Source organism: Chelon labrosus (assembly GCF_963514085.1).
Source record: "Chelon labrosus genome assembly, chromosome: 10".
NCBI lineage: Eukaryota > Metazoa > Chordata > Actinopteri > Mugiliformes > Mugilidae > Chelon > Chelon labrosus.
Window position 1 is genome coordinate 3,535,705 of NC_140360.1, and position 18,073 is coordinate 3,553,777.

At 43.7% G+C, this 18,073-nt stretch overlaps 2 protein-coding genes across 2 annotated transcripts; both read right to left on the bottom strand.

The window, feature by feature from the left end:
- Window positions 1-558: 558 nt before the first annotated feature.
- Window positions 559-7,654, bottom strand: LOC311495022 (SRSF protein kinase 3; the record flags this gene model as incomplete). Its single annotated transcript, XM_084554323.1, has 12 exons — window positions 559-1,230; window positions 1,335-1,427; window positions 1,577-1,646; window positions 2,254-2,361; window positions 2,887-2,963; window positions 3,151-3,313; window positions 4,364-4,470; window positions 4,712-4,799; window positions 4,980-5,067; window positions 5,243-5,351; window positions 6,709-6,812; window positions 7,617-7,654. 12 exons carry the CDS (start codon window positions 7,652-7,654, stop codon window positions 1,043-1,045), a joined length of 1,233 nt encoding a protein of 410 aa, XP_084410449.1. The 3' UTR covers window positions 559-1,042.
- Window positions 7,655-9,368: 1,714 nt separating this feature from the next.
- LOC311494241 (enkurin-like) lies at window positions 9,369-11,808 on the bottom strand. Its single transcript, XM_084553186.1, has 5 exons — window positions 11,698-11,808; window positions 11,224-11,369; window positions 10,208-10,416; window positions 9,913-10,059; window positions 9,369-9,563 (listed from the first exon to the last, which is right to left on the bottom strand). Exons 1-5 carry the CDS (start codon window positions 11,775-11,777, stop codon window positions 9,390-9,392), a joined length of 756 nt encoding a protein of 251 aa, XP_084409312.1. The 5' UTR covers window positions 11,778-11,808; the 3' UTR covers window positions 9,369-9,389.
- Window positions 11,809-18,073: the final 6,265 nt, after the last annotated feature.

The window sequence follows — 18,073 nt, forward strand, 5'->3', positions numbered from 1 at the left end:
GGCATCTACAGTCGTGTCTCCAGGCATGTCCTTCTCTGCTCCGGACAATCAGGACAATCAAACCCATGCACCACCCAAAGACACTTGCATCGAAATGGCAGCGGGTTGCAGAGGCGTGTACCAGGCCACCGAAGAACGTTCCTAGACAAATGAAACACCTCCACTCTTTATCTTTAGCTCTGTTAACTGTGTTCGGCAGAAAGTCGCTCAGTTGAGATTAGTTTAACAACAGCAAGAGGTCTGGTAGCGCCACTTTATGAGATAAAGTATACTTAACAGGAGATTTTCTTCACTCAAATCCAAGATCTGAGGATGTGATGCGGCACGGAGCAAAAGGAAAGGTACTTAAAGAGAATGCCATGAATGGTTTTGACTTTTAACCCATCAGAACACTTGCATGCAGGTGCAGCATCTTGGAGAATTTGCCAATGTTCTTCTAAACATTTAATCCGTCTTTTATCTTTTTATATAATCTCAAGAGTGATTTCCTGATCAAGACTCTGTGGTCACCAGACCTACTTTAGCAGGACTGTGTGTTGAAGGTCAGCACCAATGTAGCTGAAGGTCTGTTAATATGACTTTGTTTGTATGGTGTTGTTGTCGTGCTGCTGAGCAAAAAGTAAGATTTGACCAGATTATTTGGGCCGATATAGATAAAATACACTGGATTTACATTTGTACTGAAATTAATCTTTATTTTTTCGTCTTTATTATCTAAAGCTGTACAAAAAGTTAAAAGAAAAGCGTCTTTAACACACATTCGCTGTAAGAGATTAACAAACGAATACATTCTGTTCTTATTTGCATTTCACTCGTAACATTCAGTTTGACTAAACAATAGCTTAAGTGTTGAGCCGCTCTCAAACTTAGCCACACTATAAGAACTGCTTAAAGTGCTTCAAAGGGCTCCCCTGGAGATCATCATGCGGGGAAAAAAACACATTTCACAGGAATCCTTTACAGGATAAAAATTGAAAGATGCCCTGAAATCGACGAGGTCTAGCTGCTAAATGGACTACAGGTGGCAGTGAGGCCTGTAGGGTTAACAAGAGGTCAACCAAGGATGGCAAAGGCTCTGTGTGGCAGTAGCCCTCCTCTCTGGGTGATAATCCAACATGCGTAGGAGGAAGTCCGAGAATGCAGACGCCTCCTCCAACAGGAAGTGATATTTCTCCACAAGAACATCGTAGAGGCTCCAGAGCCTCAGTCGACCAACGCGATGCAGGTCACCTGGATGAGAAACACAGTTCTTCAGTGCACACACATGCACAATAACAGCATTTGGTTTATTTAGAAGTAAAAAAGTAGTAGGTTAAGTTAACTAACAGATTTACCTCTGCGGTCGAAGTACTCTGCAGAATATTTACCCGTCAAGGCGACAGCTGGCGGAATTTTACCAAGCAGCTCCATGATCTGAGCGATGTGGTCTGAGGTGGATGGAAACATGAGACGCAGACTTTTTCACAGCGCGCATTAGCAGCAACAATTACCACGCAGTCAGTGTGTAATCTTATTTATTCCCGTTTCATTGCTCGTCACGCCCCAGTAATTGTCAGCACCACTGCACGACACGTACCTTCCTCTAGGGAAAGGGAGTCGCTGGCTTTGGGTTCGAACAGCGGGTCTCCAGTGACCAACTCAAAGGCCTGAGAGAATTCAGAAGAACATTGGAGGGTGAGATGTGAGGCCAAGCGAGAGTCTATTGGCAGGAACAATCCTAGGCCTTCTGCCTTTTAATAAAATTTAATTATAAAGAATGGACTAGAGGTTGTCCCAACTACAACTCATCAAATGATGGATCTCATCAAATTTGGGACGATTTTAAGGATAAATACTCACGACTTTAATGATCCACTGACACTACCTTTTACACCTAGCATCACATTTTTAACTTATCCATTAAAATGTCTCCACGTATGTTCATGATGCCCAAATACTGAGTTCTGATTAACATGTTAAATGTTCTAACTCACAGAAGAATGTAGACTGAAGGTTGTATATTTTTGGAGTTCCCCAAGGCTCAGTGTTGGGTCCCTTATTGTTCACATCTCTGAACTCAACTTTAATCTAAATTCTAGCGGAAATTCCAAAAGTTCAAATGTTAAATTTTGAAAGAAATGCGTAAGACGGCTCACAATATCATCCACGTGATGAAAAGGCGTCGATTTACAAACATAAAATCTTTTCGTTTTAAAATCGTTTTAAATATTTCAAAGTATATAATAACGGTTTGACGGTTTGGCTTTTTCTCACCATGCATGCGACGCTCCACATGTCAGCTGGCGGGCCATACTCAGATCCCAGCAAGACTTCTAGTGAGCGGTACTGACGGGTCTGGATCTCCTCAGAGAAATGTTTGTACTGGTCCAACACAAAGAGATAGGGAGAACATATTCAGTTTTGTAGGTGTCTTTTTTTTTTTTTTCCTGGCAGGGTGTAATAATCAATAAATATTAAAATTTCATGCTGAACACGCAGTTTATCATGAAATGGCTAAATGCTTTATTTCCCTTATGAATCACTAAAGTGGTTTCAAGAGGCAGTGATTACCAATTTTTTAGCATTGAGCCCTCATGTGGACACAGAATTTTCTGCTTAAATCAAAGCCTGTTATATATTTTTTACACGAGGGACATCTGTGTTTGTATTTTTGCATGTGTTTTTCTCTAATAGTTTAGTAATAATTGACCAATAATTGTCAAATTGATCTCTTAATACATTTTCTGGCCACTTGGGGGCAGCAGAAACCAGTTTGATAGGCCTCGATAACATATTCAGTATCACTGCCTCGTAAAAGTGGATCCTTCTTGTCGGACATGGCTAAAGTGATGTGTCAGGCTTAAAGGTTTCTCATAACAGCTTGTAAAATATTGATAGAGTACTTACCACCCAACAGGAGCTGCCCAAGTCAGCGATCTTCACTGCAGTTTCCTTTAAACTGTACGGATTTACTTGCTCCCTCTCTGAAAGACACAACAATAAAATTATTATAATTAAAATATTCCTTTTTGAGTTTTGCCAATTTTCACCACTTTGGACCAAATGTACCTCCTCAACTGTGTGTTCAAATATAAATGTTTCTTTCTTGTTTGTAACTTTCTTTTTGTTAGTTTAGATATGTGTATACAGACAAACAAAAAAAACAACTACCTGTGGACTTGGCTTCCTTCTCAGTCAGTACAGAGGAGGAAGTGCTGTCCCCTGCTGGTGCTTTGTGGGACTGCTCTTCCAGACACAGCAGGATGTTCTCTGGCTTGACGTCTGTGTGGATGATTTTACACTGAGTGTGAAGGTAGTCCAGGCCCTGCAGAACCTAGACAAGAACGTGCAGTGGTCAGTGATGCTTCCTGTTCCCTGGCTTTATTTAATCTGCAAAACTGCTGCCTCAAAGAGATGAGAGAAAAATTTTGATCTAACCACATATGCATCATCAAGCATCTTTGGCTCCAAAACACTGTTTTTACAAGAGGTTTATTAAATAACAGTCCACTTGTGCAAGTATTTGCTTGGTTGCCAGGAGCTAGATGAGAAGACATTGTTCTCTTGTCTATATGCCAGCTATGAACAAAGAGCCAGGAGGTGTTTAGCTTAGCTAAGCATAAAAAATGCTAGTATGACTATGTTTAAAAATAATAATAATCTGAAAATCTTCCTGCCAACAACTATAAAGCACACTAGATGACATTTTTATATCTTTCAGGTTTGGTAAAATGTTTGCTAAGCTGTTTCTCCTGCTCAGTCATCATGCTAACCTAAGCTAAGGATCTTCTCCTCTCTACAGCTGCATTTTATGGTATAATTAGTTTCTAATTTAAAAGAGAAATATGCCAACTCTAAAGCACACTAGATAACATTTTATAATTTTAACAGAACAACAGGTAGAATTCAGCTAGCTGTTTCCTCCTGCTCCCAGTCTTAAGCTAATTTGCTAGCCTACTCACTGTAGCTGCATGTTATGGTAGAGTTAATTAAACATGACTAAATCTGCCTAAGGCACACGAGATAACATTTCTATCTTACATGGAATGACACGACAAGCTGTTTCCTCCTGCTCCCAATCTTTATGCTAAGCTAAGCTAAGCTAATTGTTGGTTCACCCCAGCTGCATGCTACGGTATAATTGATATATTTTCTTTACTACACATTTCTACAAATTCTCCAAATACCATGCTTTAGGCCTGTAATGTAAGTATTATTAAAAAATAATGAGTGATTTTTACAGAATATTTTTGCTAAACTGGAAACACAACGTCTCTTCTATGCATTAGCAGCAATGTGTGTGTGCACCACTCAACACCTTCGCATTATCTTGAGCTCCTGCAGATAAATTGTGAACGTGCTCTCCAATGATCCTGCGATTTACCTGAGTAAGTATTTGTTTGACCCACGGCTGCAGCAGTCCTGGATTCCCAAAACACAGCTGCCAGCTTCTCAGGTCAGGACCCAGCAGCTCCAGCACCAGACACGTGTCTAACCACCAGGCGTCAAGGCCAACTCCACAAACCAGACCACTTCAGCGTGTCTCCAGCGAACCAACGCACTGAATGCAACCTGCACATGATCTGTAGTTGCAGGGATTTACACATTCACTCTTACTTATGCTGGCTAATAATTTGCTAAATAAAAGTGTTTAGCTATGTGACCCATGCATGCACATGATAACTCCTCAGCCCTTGGTGTCAAGTTCTGAATGCATGTCCAAGAAGGATACGGATCCCGTTGACCCCGGCCAGCTTGAACTCATCTAGCAGCTGAACGATCCGTTGGCTGGAGGGGTGACGGGCCAGAGGACCCCCGGCCTGAGGAAACAGTGAGTAACAAAACTTATTTTACTATCGTAGCGTACAAAAGGACACATGAAAATGTCTCAGAGGGGAATTAGAGAACTAGAAGCTGAATTAGAGAGTCGTGTTCAGAAACCAAAAGCACTGACACTACGACAAGTTAGAGTGGATAAACTGAAGCAGAGGTTCACTAACACATCGCAGGAGGGCCAGCTCGTCCTGTCCCGCCTGGGCGAAGCCAGCTCCGCTCTTCAGCACCTTCACAGCGACCCGCCGACCCAACCTGCAACACAGAGCCGAGATCAGACCTGCTGGGACACCGCAGACACAGAACACTGCACTTTCTGCTGAATACACTAAATCTGTACCATATGCTAAAAATAAAAACAAAAACACTGATAATATTCAAGCCTCCTCCCCACCTTGATAATTTTTGTACAGTCCCTAAATGGACCTACCTGAGGTCCGTGCAGAGCCACACAGTGGAGAAATAGCCCCAGCCAAGCTTAGAGACGACCTGGTACCGCCTGTTGAAGGTGTCCCCTATCTGGACGGGGTGGTACCCGCCTGAGGAGATGAAGTAAAAAGGAAAGTGATGAACAAAGTAGGAATACTCGACATCATACAGCATACACTGCACATTTTTCTCCTGTTTTTCACGGAGCACGCAGAGGGCACTGAAATGTGACAATGAGGCCGTTTCTGGCTTTGCAACTTCCTCCGAGCTTTGACGTGTAACTGAACAATGACGAGGCCTAAATCTGACGACGCACACGCTGTTGGAGATTTTGAAATTGAACCTCTGTTTCTATTAAGCTGAACGAGATAGGAGCTGCTCTATGAGTTATATTCCAGTGTAAGGTGCTCGTGGTACTGCGGATGGACCAGAGGATACGAGAGGTGCACACACAGAGACCTGCACAGCTGGTGGGATAGGAAGCAAGAGCAGGAACCGAGGTGAGACTGGCAAAAAGATACGGCGGGCTGAAGTGATACACACTTCTTGTCCTGTGAAGGGTCAGCGAGGGGCTGGAGCCTATCCTAGCTGTCACTGGGCGAGAGGCGGGGTCTATCACAGGGCTAACACAGAGAGAGACAGACAACCATTCACACTCACAGGGCCAATTTAGAATCACCAATGAACCTAACCAGCATGTCTTTGGGCGGTGGGAGGAAGCTGGAGATATGCCTCCTTTCGTGCCGTAAGTTAAAAGTTTTTCACAACTTCTCTCCACATAACATAACCGACGCAATATGGCCGACTCCTCCACAGGCCCGGTAAAGAGCGGGCAGGTGGAACGGGCGGGGCCACGTGGCGTCACACTCGTTACTATAAAAGCATCTGAGAACGCCGACCAGAGTTAACTGAAGTGTATGTGTGCTCTCAACGTCATGTCATGTCTTATATTTTAGGTTGTACTTTATGTATAGCACTTTGTGTCAGCCACAGCTGTTTTAAAGGGCTTTATAAATAAAGTTGAGTTGAGTTGAGTTGAGTTGAGTCATCCATCCAGATGACACAGACAACTAAGACTTGGAATCTCTTTTTGTTTTTTACATTTCTGAGTCTTTACAACACATTTTCTTTATCAACCTATAACTGTTTGGTTGCACAGTGCTCCTGCTCCATGCACGTACTGCAGCTGAGACAGATTCTGCAAACAGGAGCTTAGGAGGCTCAGAAATTTCACATTTCAGCACTGACCTGCTCTCGTACAAGCGGCTAGGATCAGTGGAGATCTCCAGCTACGGCTCGTCCGCTCATAATGATGGTTAAGGGTTGGGGTTAGCTACCGGTTCTAGCCGGAGCCCGGTGATACAGAGTCAGCATGCTGAAAGAATCTTTTACTGCATCCTATACGCGCCAGATGTGTTCATGTGTACATCTGCAGAGGATGGCGTGAGCTCAGAGACTCTGTCCTACCGTAACAGTACTCTCTGGGGTCTTCAGAGTCCTGGCTGTCCTTGGGATCCAGCTGCTCATGGCATCCGAGGGCTTTAAAACTATTCGACGAGCCGCCGTCACTCCTACAAACACAGAAAAGAAAAAAAAAAGATGGATTCCATGGCCTCCTGCATCCTCAGCCCGTGCCCTTCATCCATATGTAGTTATTGCATGTGTGTGTGTTTGTCAGAGGAGAGTTTCCGAGGGCGGCAGGTCAGAGCTGAGCTACTTTTAGAGTTTCCCATCGCCTCGGCCTGCCATGGAAACTTGTCCCGCTGCCTGGATAAGAGTGGACGAGCGACATCGGAAGTTGCACTATTTCTGACTCCGGCTGTAAATCATTTCGCTTCGCATGTCCGTGCAACCCGAGACCCCCTGCATCCCAGCTGCTTTGGGTCTCTACTGTAGAGGTGGCTGCAGGAGTTTGGGTCACGTCACGTCTGAGATCAGTGACCACCACGGGTCTGTTTTTGTTGAAGTTTCATGCGGCACAGGCCCAGATATACATTGCATATTTGAAAAATGGTTTTAAAAGATGATTTACACTGATTAGTTTGTAAAATAAGCTCAAGTGGCACTGATATTTTGCCATTTGAAGCGTTGCGTAGCCTCTCTGATGGCTAAAATAATGCTGGCGTGCTGAATTTGCGTTAAAATGATCATGTTCGTGAGCTGAGCTGCACTTTCTTGAGCTCATGCAACAATGCCAGAGTGGATAAACATATTCAACATAATGCAAAACACAATCCATCAATGGAAAACTCCCCAGCAAGGATATTTTTTTTTTTGGTGCACTTTGCAAATAATTTTGTGGTTTTTTTTGCTTTCAAGTTAAATGACCCATTTTGTTGAAGTGTTTTCTGTGTAAGTAAAGTTTCTATACTCACGGGTGACGCTGCTGAGCTGAGCAGGGACTCTTGTGCATGGCTTGATTCAGCGGATGCAGCCGGCGTCTTGAACCGTAAAAGCCGGCGGATACCTGCAGCCAGCAGAGATCAGATCTTACACGGCAGCAGGCGTTAAGTGCAGTTGCAGCACATTTAACGTTGCAGTGAAGCCGGGCAGCTAAGAGGTGGAGGTGGCTGGGAGGAGGGGAGGGGAGGGGAGGGGAGGGGTTGGCCTGACAATCCCTCTCAGGAGGCTTGGATCGGCAGCGGCGAGTCAGCAGAGTCTAAAGATGGAAATCCCCAGCAGCCTCCTAACTCACTGCCTGCCAGGACTTCACTTCTGCTTCTGCTTGTGTGATTTCTATCTCCTGATCACGTTAAACTCTTTCTGTCTCCGCTGCTCAATTCCTTCTCGTTTGTCCGCTGTGGGAAAGCCCCAACAGGGCAGTGGGGGTGGAGGGGGCTAAAAGATGAGATGAGAGTGTCGTTTGAGGCTGCACAGATCCAGGGAGGAGAGGGGCGCGACAGCTGCCGATTTATTTTTTTTCTCCCCAGTCTCAGGGGGGGTTTGACCTTTGGGCCGCGGGGATCACGGCTTGCTAAAACCGGGCCCGAGAATGGGATCCCCGTCCTCCAGCAGCGATATTAAGTGTCACAATAAAGTCGTGAGAACAAAGGTCAGATGAAAATCAGATGGGGTGTTCGCCGTTACACGTCGGCGGCTTGAAGGGACAGAGCGTTTTAGCCTTCATCACGTCTCCCTCTCTGCAGGGCTTCATGGCTGAGATGGAGAGAAAGTGAGAAAAAAAAAGACAGAGAGGGCGTGCTGAAGGCCGAGGAATGAGTAGTGAGTGATACGAGATAACAGACAGCGACGGGGCTCTTGACCTCACGTGAATAACTGTTAACAGTCACATGAGACGTTACAGTATCACACCTCTAGAAATACTCTTTCTATAGAGCACACTATGCCTGCACTGGTGTGTGTTGTTATGTGGGTATGTTTAGTGTGAGCATTTAAAAGTGCTAGTAGCGTGTTTCTGCTTTAGTATTTTCCGCTGCTTCTCCATCTCCACAGTTTCTGAATTGACAGTTTTGGATCAATAAAGATGGAACGCATCGAGGAAATGTCCGCAAAGGTTTCAGCAGAGGTGGGAAGTAACTACTTGAGTACAAATACTTCGTTACTGTACTCAAGTAGATTTTTCAGGTATCTGTACTTTACTTGAGTATTTCTTTTTCTGACGACTTTTTACTTTTACTCCCTACATTTGTACACAAATATCTGTACTTTCTACTCCTTACATTGGAAAAAACAGGCTCGTTACTTTTTTAACCTCCACGGATGACAAGACATAAAAGACGTGACATGATTGGACATGACTCGAGCATCGGACTAGAGAAGGAAAGTCGATGATGCGCTTCCTGTGTTCTTCTTCTACTGGGTTGAACAGGGTTTAAAAACAACAACCCAATAATCCTCGATTTATTATTAAAAATGATCCAGATGCTCATGCAGGACCTCTGGTCAGTTCAGTCTAGATTATTCTGCTAGAACCTTTAAAAAAAATATATATATATATTTTGTTTGGGCTTATATGGGCTTATACAAATGTAAGTCTACATTATTTAATTTATTTGCATGCCTGTGATTTCAAGCTGAAGTGCAGGGTATGTGATCTGAAAACTTATGGTTCAGCTTCACAGATCCCAGAAAAAGCAGTAATAATAGAAAATTATTTTATTTTTCTCATGTGATAAATGTCCAGTGTCCTAATTATTGGGTATGTAGATATTTTTGAATCTCTCAAATAGGTTGATGTCCTTCTCCAGCTGCTTCATTGCTTCCTCGAGCCGCTCCTTCTGGGCTTTCCTTGACAGTGTGACGATGATGAGAGGGAGGCCCTGGTACTCACGATGAAGCTCATCCCAGTTCCTCTTCAGGCCCTGGATTCAAGGAAGGAAACTCCTCAATGTCACAAGACAGGCAAGGCGATAATTCAACTGTCAGGATTCAAGGCTGTTGTATAGTAAACAGACATTAGTCAGAGGTGTTGTCGACAGTAGAGGAGTGCTAAAGAGCTAATTCTCCAGTGTGGCTCAGAAATATTTATATTAGTCCTATAAAAGCCTCTTTTTAAACTAGTATAAATACTGACCAGAAACTATGTAAAGATGTAGTTTTCCTAAAAATGTTAAATACATGAAATCATCAAATTCATGTCCTGTCCTCTGCCAGTCGGTCAGATGTCTGTACAATCCCCTGCTGCTGAGCTGCCATTGTGTGTTTGAGTACCTCCAGGATGGCTAGTCGCTCCTCGTCCGGCAGGCGTTGCATGGCTCCCTGCTCCTGCTGTTCTTTAACAAAGTTGTCGAACTCCTCCTGAGCCCTCCGTTCTTCTTCGATGCACTGCCGCAGGTACTGAGGTACTTCACCATAATCCTGCAGGTCGGAAAAGGAATCAGGCACCAAAATATATAATTTTATCACTAAATATAAACATGAACGTATTCTATGTTTTCATATGTATGACTTTTTTAGTAGTCGAGGCTGTTAGAAAAAATATTACGAGCAGTAATATAGGAAATACCTTTTTCATTATATACTTGGGAACAAGTCCTGAGTTTTCAAGGAGCTGCTTGTGTCCCTTGTGGGAGTCCACACTTGCAGGCTGTGGCTTCATCGGCGCTGCTACAGCCGTCTTTTCTTTGGTGTGAACCCCCACTGGTGGGTCGTCAGTCCTTGCAGGAACCAGTGGTTTCCTCACAGTGCCACGGGTGTCTGTCGAGAGCTGTGTTTCTGAAAGAAGACGGAAGTATAAAGGTAAGAAACTCACCACTCAAACAAAAAGCCGCATGCAGGTCGTCGTCGTCGTCGTCGTCGTCTTCCACTTATCCGGGTCCGGGTCGCGGGGGCAACAGCTTCAGCAGGGAAGCCCAGACAGCCCTCTCCCCAGCCACTTCCGCCAGCTCCTCCGGAGGAACCCCCAGGCGTTCCCAGGCCAGACGAGAGATATAATCCCTCCATCGTGTCCTGGGTCGGCCTCGAGGTCTCCTACCGGTGGGACATGCCCGAAACACCTCTCCCGGGAGGCGTCCGGGAGGCATCCTTACCAGATGCCCTAGCCACCTCAACTGACTCCTCTCGACGTGGAGGAGCAGCGGTTCTACTCTGAGCTCCTCCCGTATGTCCGAGCTCCTAACCCTATCTCTAAGGCTGAGCCCGGCCACCCTACGAAGGAAACTCATTTCGGCCGCTTGTATTCGTGATCTTGTTCTTTCGGTCATTACCCAAAGTTCATGACCATAGGTGAGGATTGGAACGTAGATCGACCGGTAAATTGAGAGCTTCGCCTTTCGGCTTAGCTCTCTCTTCACCACGACCGACCGGTTAAGCATCCGCATCACTGCAGATGCCGCTCCGATCCGCCTGTCGATCTCTCGCTCCCTTTTACCCTCACTCGTGAACAAGACCCCGAGATACTTGAACTCCTCCACTTGAAGCAGGACCTCCTCCCCGACCCGAAGTGGGCAATCCACCCTTTTCCGACTGAGGACCATGGCCTCAGTCGGAATGCAGGTAAAACAGTCTAATATAAGAACTCACTGTCAGGCCATTTGGGCTCTTTCGAATGCTTCTTGAGGTATTTATCCGGAGACGGCACCTCTTGTTTTGCTGGCCCCATCGTTCTCATCACATCCTTGCCTGACTTGTTCTCAAGGACGACAGCTGGCCTGAACTTGGACACATACCTTGAGAAAAACCAAACAATCACACCATTTAAACATCTTCTCAGAGGTTAGCGCATAAAATAAAACAGAAAGGAGACAAAGTTATTACTTAGTTTTTACTTTCATAGTGAATTAAAATGATATCAGTCAGTCACAGTAAAACTTCTACTTATTAGTTAGCTTTAACTTGCAGTATTTTTAAAATAGTCTAATAAATCATAAAGTTACTAATAATAATTTCTTGACTAATTGCTTTAAGGTTACATAGAAGTTATAAGGCTAGAAGTACTTTAGTTAAACCCAAAAGAGATTATTATCTAGCTAGCTAAGAAAACGCAGAATAACTTACCGTGGCGCTTTTTCAATTTGAACCTCTTCCTTAGGAATAAGATTGTAGACGCTTTCTGGTGGGTAATTAACCTTGGACATCTTAGGTAACCTCAAACAAAACTACTACGGACTATACGATTAAGTCGACACCTTAGGTATACAATAACGTTAAATGAGGAACACTGACTGAGCCAGCATTATTTAAAAATTATTATGACAACAAAAATGCAGACTAGTTGCCAGGCAACCAGAGAGCAAACGTTGCATTCTTGTACGGTCGTGAAATGCGTTATTACGTCTCTCTGTCGTATCTAAAATGGGCCGTTACATACAGAGGTGGGAGGTAACGAAGTACAAATACTTCGTTACTGTACTTAAGTAGATTTTTCACAGGTATCTGTACTTTACTTGAGTATTTCTTTTTCTGACGACTTTTTACTTTTACTCCCTACATTTTACACAAATATCTGTACTTTCTACTCCTTACATTGGAAATACAGGCTCGTTACTTTTTTAACAAGACATAAAAGACGTGACATGACTAGAGCCATAGACATACATATATATATATATATATACAGGGCATGAAATTGGCACCCGCCCACCCGCCAAATGCGGGTAACTTTTGTGATTGGCGGGTGAAACTGTCAACCTACCTGCCACGTTGGCGGGTAGCCAATAAGGGGCCAGAAGTTTTTCATCGTTTTGTCCTTTCGTCCACACGTATCCTGTAAACGCATAGCCCTAAAACGCACTTTTCTGAAAAGGGTCCCAGGGTGGAGAAATTCGCAAACGCAGCTCTAGCGTTTCTGACAGACAGAAACGGAGAAAACGATGACGTCATCGCCACACTCCCGAGCAGCCTTCCACATCCAGCGAGACGTCTCGTAACAACATCAACAACAATGGCGGACTACATGCTAGTTTTCATGCTGGAGACGATATTGAGCCTATTAGGGTTACTAGGGCAAAATATCATGCTCCTGTGCCACCACGCTGAGCAAAAAAGGCGATTTGTAAACAGCGCTCAAGATTTGTGCGCATGCTCCGCCTCTTCCTCTCCGTTTTTGGTGAATTTCTGAAACTGAAACAGCGCCACCTATAGGCCTGGAATATGAAGTAGCGTTTTCGGTCGAGCTGAAACGGATTTCTTGAAACGATGCCAAGTTGGTTAATAACCAGACAGCACTTTAATGTGTATTCTGTACAAGAACCATTTTTATGCATTTTCTGAGTCGTTCACCTTCATTATAGGCACAAAAAAATTTTGGCTGGTAAAAAACTACTGTGGCAGGTGGATTTCAAAATCCACTTGCCACAGTGGCTGGTAGCCAAAAAAGTTAACTTCAGGCCCTGTATATATATATATATATATATATAATGACTAGAGCATCGGACTAGAGAAGGAAAGTCGATTATGCGCTTCCTGTGTTCTTCTTCTACTGTTTTGAACAGGCAGCCTGTTGATTAGTTTGAGCTCTGCTGCCACCTAGTGACTGGAGGCTTGTTTATCGTTCAAGCATCAATAAAGACACTAATACTGAAAGTCCACCTGACCCCACTATTTGAGAACTACTGGTGTAATCTGAAAAACACAAACAAATTCATGTATGGTGTGGTGTACTGTCTTACTTTTACTTGAGTTGAATCAGTACTTTTACTTTTACCAGAGTATTTTTTTTTACACAAGTATCCGTACTTTTACTTAAGTACAGAATGTGAATACTTTTGCCACCTCTGGGTTTCAGTCGCCGTTGTTGAAAGTGAAGCAGGAAGTAGAAACAGAAATGAACCCAACTTGGTAAAAAGACACAGCTCCAACTAGCATTTGGGTGGCGTTGTTAGAGAGCGAGCCAGACTGACAAGCTCACAAGTACAAATGGCTCGCACCAGCGTAGGCTACATCCTGCAGTACTCTAAATGAGCCTTTACTCTCCTCTACCAACAGAAAGATAGTGCTTCAGACATGTTAAGGCCTTTCTCACCGCTCTCTGATTGGTTATTAAAGTCTGTAGAAGTAGCAGTGGTGGAGGATTTAATCGCTGGTGTTCTCCAGGTTGACCCAGAAGCTAGTTTAAGGGACCTGAAACCACGTGACAACAAGCCCAACCCGCCCCTTTAGGTGTCTCCTGGCTACTATATACGTAATATAGAAAGCCCACTTTACAGTTCCCTCACTGGCTCATATGTATAAGTGCATGTCATGCATTATATAAAATGTAAGCATGTTTCTTGATGACCCTGGTGATGACCTCAAGTTGTTTAGAGTGTTGCTATCGAATTTACTATTTATGCTTTTGTGCACCTACCCATGTCGCCCATGCCTTAATACCTTAAAAAAATAAATAAAAAATTGACGTTGCCTCTCCACTTCCTCCCATTGGCCAAACTGATGCTAGAATTCCAAGGATATGGGCGGAGCCAGAGTCTGAGAGTCTTTTATCTACCTATCTATCTATAAATCAAGAAGCGTCTGTGTGTCTGTCTGTGGCACGCATATCTCGCGAACCGTTGGCCCGATTGATTTGAAACTGGGCAGGTGTCTCGCTACGGGCACGAAGATGTGCACTGCTAAGTTTGACGTTGTTTGGATAAGAAATGTAAAATATATCGGTAAAATAGGTTTTCTCCGCTCTAATATTTCCACTAATCCTCATACACAGCACCTGTAGGCTCCCACTATAGGAATACATACTTCCGACGGGCACTGCACTAGTTTGATTAATTTGATTAACTCTGCACTCTGCTCTACTTCTGATTCCAATTACAAAGAAATGTTGGATTATACTCTGTACTGCGGAGCAGTTGGCATGGCAACAGTTAGTCATCGTGATGCCACACCCTATTTCTGTAGCGTCACGTGACTAAAATGAAACTTCTCCGAAAAATGGACACTTGAACATGCATCAGTATTATATTAACTACCTAAAATGACAGAAACCAATTTTTTGGTTGGCCCAAGTCCCGCCCACTAACACGGAGCGGGTGGAGCTTATGACCTATACTGCAGCCAGCCACCAGGGGGAGCTCCACAAGCTTTGGCTTCACTTTGAAGGAGCTGTCTTGGTGTCCATCTTTAATGTGGAGTCTGAGCAACGAACGCCCAAGAAAATCAGTCCGACCATGAGCATATACAAATATATTCATCTATTTTTTACATGTAAAGTGTTTCCAAGCCTGATTGGACAGCAGTACAGCCCTTGTAATATCTTCGTGTGTTGTGACGGTCCGAACATTTTGGACGGGGGCGGGGGGGATGTTTTGTGTTTTTCACCATGGTCACAAAATGACACGACTGCCTGACATGTAAAGCAATCAGAACAAAAAAAGAGCTCACTGGGCCCCTCTGTTGCGTTAAGAGCGTGCAGGTGTCCATTGTTGTGTTTCCTTGTCCGTCCCCCCGTGTCCTGCTATTACCCTGTAATGTTGCTCCAATTTTAAGCTGAAAAGCCCGTGCTGGCGGTTTCTATTTTCCATTTGCACAGAGCTGAAAGGAGACACTTCCCACAGGAGCACGAGGCATGAGTGTGTGCGAGTGGAGAGACATCAAAACAGCACCTGCATGGATCTAGATCACTGGGTTAGTAGGGGACAAAAGAGGTTGTGTATTTCTGCACCAATTTCCTTTACATTAAACACAACTAACCAGGCCAAAGACTGAAACGTGACCTGCATTCATCTGCTGTGATGCCACGGCTAATTTTAGCGCTTCAACACAAATTCACAAACGTCACCTGATAATGACTTAACGGCAGAATGTTTGGCTAATCCTTGGTTTTCACTGGGCTCACGCTGATGATGCATGCATGCATGCCTCGGCATTATCAGCTGTGTGTGTGTGCGTGACAGGTGATCACGGTGCCAGATTTACATGCCACTGTAAAGAGAGAGGATGTCTAAATATGGAGCCTCCAGCCTGGCTCACTGATCCCAGGGAGGAAGGAAGGAATGCACAGGCCAACCCTAAGCTAGAGCAGTAATGGCTTTCAACATTTAAAAACTATAGGGATGCTTATTTTAATAGGTCCTCCTTATATGAATAATAACAGTGGTAATGGCATAACATTATGACCACCTTCCTAATATTGTGCAGGTCTCCCTTGTGGTGATTCATCGGAGAATGGACATGGACCTTCTGAGGGTGTCCTGTGGTGTCTGGCAACAGAATGTTGTTAGTGGGGGGGCCTTTGAGGGGAGGGTCCTCTGTGGATCATCCCACAGATACTTGATCAGTTTGGGATCTAGTGAATTTGGAGGCCAGGTCAACACCTTCTCCTAAAGCGTTTTTGTGTGTGTGTCTGTGTCAGGCTGCATCCTGCTGGGGATGGCTGCTGCCATCAAGGAGTGTCATTGCTATGGGGTGGGGGTGCCTGGTCTGGTCTAGGTGGGTGCTACATGTCTAAGTTACATCCACACCAATGAATGCCAGGTCCAAAAGCTTCCCAGCAGAACATTGAACTGTCACAAGATGGTCAATGTCATTTACTTCTTATTGTGATTATTAATGCCCATGTAAACATAGCAATAGAATGGGATGCAGATGCATAATGGTGAGCTCCTTCCTGATCCTAAGACCCATTTAAACACATCAAAATGAGCCCATTTCCAATCAAAGTATTAACGCCAGGCTTTAGTAATAAATGAAGCAAAAAAATTAGCTTGAGTCATGTGTCAACATCTGGACCACTTTATTGCATCACATTAAGCTGTTGTTAGGTTCCTCCTATCAGTTAGTTAGAAAACACTAGAGTCAGGATTACTTAGGAACAGACTGTATCTACAGTACAAACATCAGAACTGAGCGTCAGTAAGCCACAAGCAACACCAGCGCGCACGGCACCGAACGACGAGAGTGTTATTTTTGTGATAATGTACACGGTTATCGGTTGAAACGTTTCAAATCTGTCCCCGCTTCTTCTAAAAACGGATGCAGTGTGTAAAAAAAAAAAAACGACATAAAAAAAAGGATGCGGAATTTCAAGACAGCTGATTGAGAATCTGATTTTGACTTAAATGGTTTTAAAGAAACACAGCGTGGTTCAGGCGGTCACTTTATCCGCCTGAAGGGGAGTAACCAACAACAAGTGCAATAAAATAAATAATAAACAATAAATTAAATTGGAACACAACTAATAAAAAGACTTTCACATGTGGTATCGCAGAGAAACAGGCAGAGCTGTTTAACAATCACACGGTCTGATTTAAGCCTGGAAAGACGATGGGACAGCTGATAAAAGATGAAGGGCTTCGCTCTGCCACCAATAATCCTAATAATAAAAAAAACACAATTAAAGCTTCACTGATTTATCGCCGTAAAATGTTTGCGTGAAAATCTGCTCCAACAGCCGTCCAGTGGAGGCAGCAGTTAATTTACCTTAATTCAAAATTAAAAGTGTGTAGTGTAGGAGTGTAGACAAGGGCCCAGATCAAGCCTGACTTAAAAAAAATATAAATATATAAAAATAAATCCAACAAAAAAAATAGAACGCGCAAAACAACCGAAGTAAATTTATAAAGTAAACACGCATGAGAAATGCTTGTATAATTTTGTAGTGTTTTGTGTATCGTCTATTTCACCATCTACTTTATATAGTTTTTGTTTGCTACCTGTGAAGGGAATGGAAAATATCACAGTGGGTGTGAAAGGTCAAATAAATAACGGGCCTTTTCTCACTCATGAAGAATTTCTAAATTCTCTTGTGCGTTATTTTAATATTTACACGTTTACTCCCTAAAAGGTCAGGCTTGGTTGTTAAACGTGGGTAGATTTCATCTTTTCATTCTCTTGATGAGGACGGATAAGATATATGCAAGCGTTGTAGGGGAACACGTCTAAAAAAAAAAAGCTTAAAAATCAACATTTGTGAGATCGGAACATTCACAACAGCAGTAAGCAGTCACCAATAAAAGTAGGGATGCACCGAAAATTGCTGCGGGTGTTGCTTGCATCATCACAACATCCTGTTTCGGCCGTGTTGTTTCGGCGACACATTTTCGTCCGAAAATGGCCCGAAAGTGCATTTTCGGTTTTCGGCCGAAAAATTTCGGACTTTCATCGCCATAACAACACGTGCAAGCAACAACCGGAGCAATTTTCAGCATTTTTGGCCAAAAATTGCTGCGGTTGTTGCTTGCATCATCACAACATCCTGTTTCGGCCGTGTTGTTTCGGCAAAACTTTTTCGGCCGAAAATGGCTCGAAAGTGCATTTTCGGTTTTCGGCCGAAAATTTTCAGACTTTTATCGCCGAAACAACACATGCAAGCAACATCCTGTTTCGGCCGTGTTGTTTTGGCCGTGTTGTTTCGGCGATACATTTTCGGCCGGAAATGGCCCAAAAGTGCATTTTCGGTTTTCGGCCGAAAATTTTCTGACTTTTATCACCAAAAAAACAC